The 6,036-nt window shown below is 31.7% G+C and overlaps 1 protein-coding gene across 1 annotated transcript; it reads left to right on the top strand.

Moving 5' to 3' along the window:
• Positions 1-221: 221 nt before the first annotated feature.
• On the top strand, positions 222-5,055 carry LOC112738221 (cytokinin dehydrogenase 3). The gene is made up of 5 exons (XM_025788568.3): positions 222-951; positions 1,541-1,668; positions 2,503-2,802; positions 2,943-3,211; positions 4,023-5,055. Exons 1-5 carry the CDS (start codon positions 318-320, stop codon positions 4,321-4,323), a joined length of 1,632 nt encoding a protein of 543 aa, XP_025644353.1. The 5' UTR covers positions 222-317; the 3' UTR covers positions 4,324-5,055.
• Positions 5,056-6,036: the final 981 nt, after the last annotated feature.

Here is a 6,036-nt window from a genome sequence, read left to right as displayed (position 1 = left end):
TTACCTAATATCTTATAAATTCATATGCACTAATAATAAGAAAGTAAGAGTGTTGAACATGGTTATAAACAGAAAAGAAAGTAACTTTTTTCCATTTTTAAATTCATTCACTCAGAGACCAAAAGATTCCCCCCTCTCTCTCTCTCTCTCCCCCCCAAAAAGATTTCCATCCATTCCTCTCTGTCATGCAAACTCTCTTATTCTATTTATAGCCCCCTCACTCACTGATTCACACACCAATTACCAAAATCTCATAGAAAAAGAAAAAAAGAATTCCTCTTCTTCGATCCTCTTCAGACACAAAATAAATAAAAAAAATGGTTGAAAACTACCTTCCTGCTCCCACATACTTCATCCTTCTCCTAATAACCATAACACGCTTGATATCCACCGTTGGCAACAAAACTGAGCATTTGAACAACAACTCCCTCCTCTCATCGGACCTCATCTCCCGCCACAACCTCCACGACGACCCCGAGTCTCTAGAATCGGCTTCTAGAGACTTCGGCAACCTAGTCCATCATCTCCCGCGGGCAGTGTTCCACCCGCGGTCTCCACAAGACATAGCCTCCCTCGTGAAGACTTCGTACGAGAGCCCTGCCCCTTTCACGATATCCGTGAAGGGACAGGGCCACTCCACGAGGGGTCAGGCTATGGCCAGGGGAGGGGTGGTGGTGGACATGAGGGCCCTCAGAGAAGAAAATAATAGTAATAAGAAGAAGAACATTCGCGTGATTTGGAGAGAGGAAGGATACTATGGTGACGTGGGAGGGGAGGCGCTGTGGGCGGATGTGCTGCGGGAGGCGGCGGAGATGGGAGTTGCACCGGCTTCTTGGACCGATTACTTGTACTTGACTGTGGGAGGGACTCTCTCCAATGGCGGCATCAGTGGCCAGAGCTTCAAGTATGGACCCCAAATCAGCATTGTTCATGAAATGGATGTTATCACTGGTTTGTACACTTATTTAATTTACATTGCTTCTTCACGTTTCATTATTCACTTCTGTAAGGCTAAATATACAAAAATGTTTTGAAAACAATTTAATTACTGCTAAAATAATTCAGTAATATTAGATATAATAAATGTTAAAATTTTAAATAATTGTAGTTTAGCAGAAGTAAAGTAAAATGTAGTAAGTTAATTTGTAGAAGAAAACGTTTAAATTTTGAAATTATTTCCGCATATATATGAGAAATATTTACTTAATTGCTATATATTGCATCAATAATTGTGGTTATTAGCTCAGCATTTAGTATAATTTTTGTGTTATATATACCAATGTTTTTCACCGGGTCCCATGACTAAAAAAAAATACTAGCTTTTCAGAGAATATGTGATGTTGAGATCTAAGTATTATTTCGGCCATCAATAATTCTTCTCATAACAAACAATTAAAAAAAAAAGAACGGTGAATTTTGTTAGGCATATATAATGTTTGTTAGCTAAAAAATAAAAAAGATATGCATGCATGCAAATTAATTAAATGCATTATGATAATAACATACAATTAACTAATTGGCAATTTTTTTTGGTTTTCAGGAAAAGGAGAACTAGTAACATGCTCTTCACACACAAATTCTGAGTTATTTCATGCGGTGCTTGGAGGCTTAGGACAATTTGGCATTATAACAAGGGCAAGAATTGCTCTTCACCCAGCACCAAAAATGGTATGCTTATAAAGATAGAGAAACTAATTAACCATACAATTTATCTTGCATTCTGGCTTTGTCTTGTAATAAGTGATCTATAAATAATTTTTCTCCGGAATAGTAACTATATGATTTAATCGGTGCATGTCACATTATTATACACTCCAAATAATGTCATTGTCCAAAAAGCCCTCCGTTGCCAATTTTCTTGGCAGCTAGCAACACCATATACACCATTCACGCACATTATGCTAACTAGTGCATATATTATTATTTACCATATCATGAAAAAGAAACATACACTAATGAAAATTGGACGAGTTATTACTAATAATGATATACATATTGTCTACGAGTTTGGACAACTGGATGTGAATAATTGAATCTTGAAGTTTATATTAGTATTTGCCTTTTGACAAAATAATATAAATGCAAGAAATTGAAGTCCATATATATGCTATGTTGAAATTCATAACATGTGAGTCCTAATAAATCTTAGAGCATATAAATAATAGTGCTTGCTGTCTCTTCTCATCAATGACCAAAAATCTCCATTTTGGTTTATCAAACTCAACTAACAACCCTGTTTGACAAGACTTGAAATTGAAATTGTGTCTCTCTACACAGTGTGTTCCCACTAGAGACTCTTAATTAACACACAAATAAAGTTGGTGATGAGACCTATCAAAAGGGATTTTGAGGCATGAAGTGTTATATATATAATAATAATTAACCACAATAATAGTAATAATATAACTTTGTACTAATTAATTTGATAAAAATGCTTGCTAATGAGGTAAGATAATGAGTAGTAATAGAATGGCCTAATTGATGTTGATTTTTTGTTGGCAGGTGAAATGGGTCAGGCTTCTATACAATGACTTTTCTGCTTTTACCAAAGACCAAGAGCGATTAATCTCAATCAATGGAAGGAAACACAATAATAATGATAATAATGATGATGATGTTGCATTGGATTATGTGGAAGGGATGCTACTAATGCACCAAGGACCCATAAATAATTGGAGATCTTCTTTCTTCCCTTTAGCCGACCATCCAAGAATCATTTCCCTAGTAACTCAACATAGCATCCTTTATTGTCTTGAATTGGCCAAATATTATGATGAAAAATCTGAAAACAATGTGGACAAGGTATATATATATATATTGCTCATTTTGTCTTTTTCCTTTCTTCCTTTTTTTTGAAGAAAAAAAAAAGTTTCCTTCTCACCATAATAATTAACCCTTTTCATGCAAACTACATTGTCTTTCTTGTTTGTGTATATATGTAGGAAATGCAAGGTTTGCTTGAAGGACTTAGCTATATGCCGGGATTTTATTATGAGAAAAAAGTGTCATATGTTGAGTTCTTGAATAGAGTCAGAAGTGGAGAGTTGAAGCTTCAGTCACAAAGACAATGGGATGTTCCTCATCCATGGCTTAATTTGTTTATACCCAAATCTCAAATCATGGATTTTGATTCCGGCGTATTCAAGAATATCATTTTCAAACGAAACATCACCACAGGACCTGTCTTGATTTACCCCATGAATAGAAGCAAGTAAGCCTTGGATTAACAACAACAATAATATATTATTACTATTATTATTATTGTAATTATTAATTAATTAATTAATGAAATTAATTAATTAACGAGTGCGTTAGAATATTAGGAAAAGGTAAAAAGCTTTTACTTTTACCTTTTTTAACGTGTCATTAATATACTCTAAACTAACTAATTATACTAGGTATATATATTGGTATCGAAAATGTTTGGTAATCAAAGAAAATCAGTCAAAAACAGTCATAACTTGCTTTATTTAGTATTTATTAATTCTTGCGATAATTAATTAATGCTAAATAAGACAAATTTTGACTGTTTTTTTTGTCTACCTAACATTACCCGGTAGGTATATACGAAAAATCAGTCACAAAATTTGCCACTAATATAATTAATTTAGGTTGTTTAAGTGATAAGTTTTTGTTAGTTCTTTTAAGTAAGTGTTAGGGATCGAATTCTTTCTTGTGTATGCAACAATCTATTAGTTAACAGAATACCCTTAAATAGAGCTCACATTCACGATGAATTAGTTTTTAATCAGTCGAGTTGAGAGATACAATGAAAAATAAAAAAAAATTAACTACTGATATAAAATATATATTAAAATATTAAAAATATTAAAAAATTAAACAATACATAATGATCGCTGATTTAGTAATTAATTTTTTGTGTAGATATATATTTTTTTAAACAAAATTAAATTATGTGTGTGTATCATTGAGGTACTCCTTAGTTAATTCACAAATCTATCTTGTCCATTAAAGTTGAGTAATTGGAAGTTAATATGTAATTAATTAATTACTTGTTTCAGGTGGGACAAAAGAATGTCAGCATCTATACCAGAAGAGGAGGATATCTTTTATACAGTTGGATTTTTGCACTCAAGTGGATTTGATAATTGGAAGGCATTTGATGCTCAAAACAAAGAAATCTTGAAATTTTGTAATGATGCTGGAATTAAGGTTAAGCAATATCTTCCCCACTACAGCACACAAGAAGATTGGACAAAACACTTTGGCCCTAATAAATGGAGGACTTTCTTGGAAAGAAAACTCCAATTTGATCCAAGAATGATTCTATCACCTGGGCAGAGAATCTTCAACAAAGATTAACTATTATTTTAAAAATATTTTATTTTTAAATCAAGGTTATCACAAATATTAGAAACTCCGATTTAAACGTTTTTCACAAAGGCTATGCTTCAAGTTGCCCATCATACAGTATGAGGCATAACTTAGTTTTGATGGAGTGACAGATGTCAAATTTATCTAAAAAAGAATATTTATTTTAATTCTGCCATCCAAAATCGGTTAAAAAAATTTTCAAGTGTACCGTTGTATTGGTATTTCAGTAATTTTTAAGCGTTGATCTTAATTATAAAAAATATATATAATAGATATAATTAAGATTAATGGTTAACAATTACTGAAACACCGATATACTTGAAAACTTTCCAATAGGTTATGTATGTATGGTGGGTCTAGCTGAGTTCACTAACTAGCTGGGCACAGGTGTACACACATAATGTCCCAGGCTTCAGATCATAGCCTTTGTTTGTACTTTAATATATTTGTTAGATGGGGTGGGGTTAAAAGCTGCATGACTTTAATTTGGCATATATATAAATCAGGTTACACATACCCTTAGATACGTTAGGTTGACAAAATCATATGTGAAAGGTGCACAATGCTAGCTGTATCTTCTTTCCTTTTTCTTCTTCTTCTTCTCTTTCTCTCTCTCCCCCCTAATTGTGTAGAGAGGAAAAGATTATAATTGAGGAAATTTCATAATGTTCTTCTTAGTCTTTCATTGTTAATGGGAAATGAGTGTGTTTGGTGCATTAATGATTCTTTGTCTTTGTTATATATTAGTGTATAATAATAATTTCATTTTACCTTTCTAATTTTGTGCAGTGGAACCTAGCAATAATTGAGATCCTAGGTTAACAAATTAAATCAAATGAATGAACATCATTATTATTATTATTATTATTATTATTATTATTATTATTATTATTATTATTATTATTATTATTATGCCTTAACGAAGAGTCCTCGCTGTGTGGCATAATAATTAATCATCGTAGGTTTGCTAGATAGACGTGCATGATGATGGCTTTCAAATACTATATATATATAAAATTATTCACTGCAAAGATCTTTGTTCATAATAATAATAATGTGTTGTGTATAGAAAAGATAACGCTGCTTTAATTTACAAGAGAATGCAACAAATAAAGCAGCTGATGATAGCTCCTAATCAATTAGAGAATCAAAACTATTAAAGAAATGATACTGTTGTAGTCCTTAAAGGGAAACTAATATTTAAATTGAAGAGTCTAGTAGAGATGAATAATTGGGATTCCTTCAAGGGAATGGAACCTATGTATGTCTCTTAATATTTATTTTTGTTGGAGATATTATTATTGAGTATCTCCCAAGTGAAATACAAGTGGTACAACAATCATGAGTATTTTAATTTAAAGTTTGGATTCTAAATGTCCCCAGCCTCCCTTTAATTTTCTTTTCACAGTATGTATAAAAGTATATTTTTCGAATAAAACTAAAATCAATTAAAGTACGAAGAAACGAATATAGCAATATTTTTTAACATTAATATTAGCACAATATTGCACCTCAGAAAGTTAAAAAGGAATGATCCATGCGCGCACTACAGTAAATTCTTTTGCGAAGAATGGGAATATATAGAAGAAGAATAGTACTGTATATTTAAGTCTAATTAAATTAGTATAATATTAATAAATATCGGTTATAAATGAATAATATTGGGTATGTTTAAAATGAGTAGAATAATTATGTGATTAT

This window comes from Arachis hypogaea, chromosome 13 (genome assembly GCF_003086295.3).
Source record: "Arachis hypogaea cultivar Tifrunner chromosome 13, arahy.Tifrunner.gnm2.J5K5, whole genome shotgun sequence".
In the NCBI taxonomy this organism is placed as follows: domain Eukaryota; kingdom Viridiplantae; phylum Streptophyta; class Magnoliopsida; order Fabales; family Fabaceae; genus Arachis; species Arachis hypogaea.
Note: the sequence above shows the minus strand (reverse complement) of the source record. Positions and strands in the feature narration are given on the sequence as shown.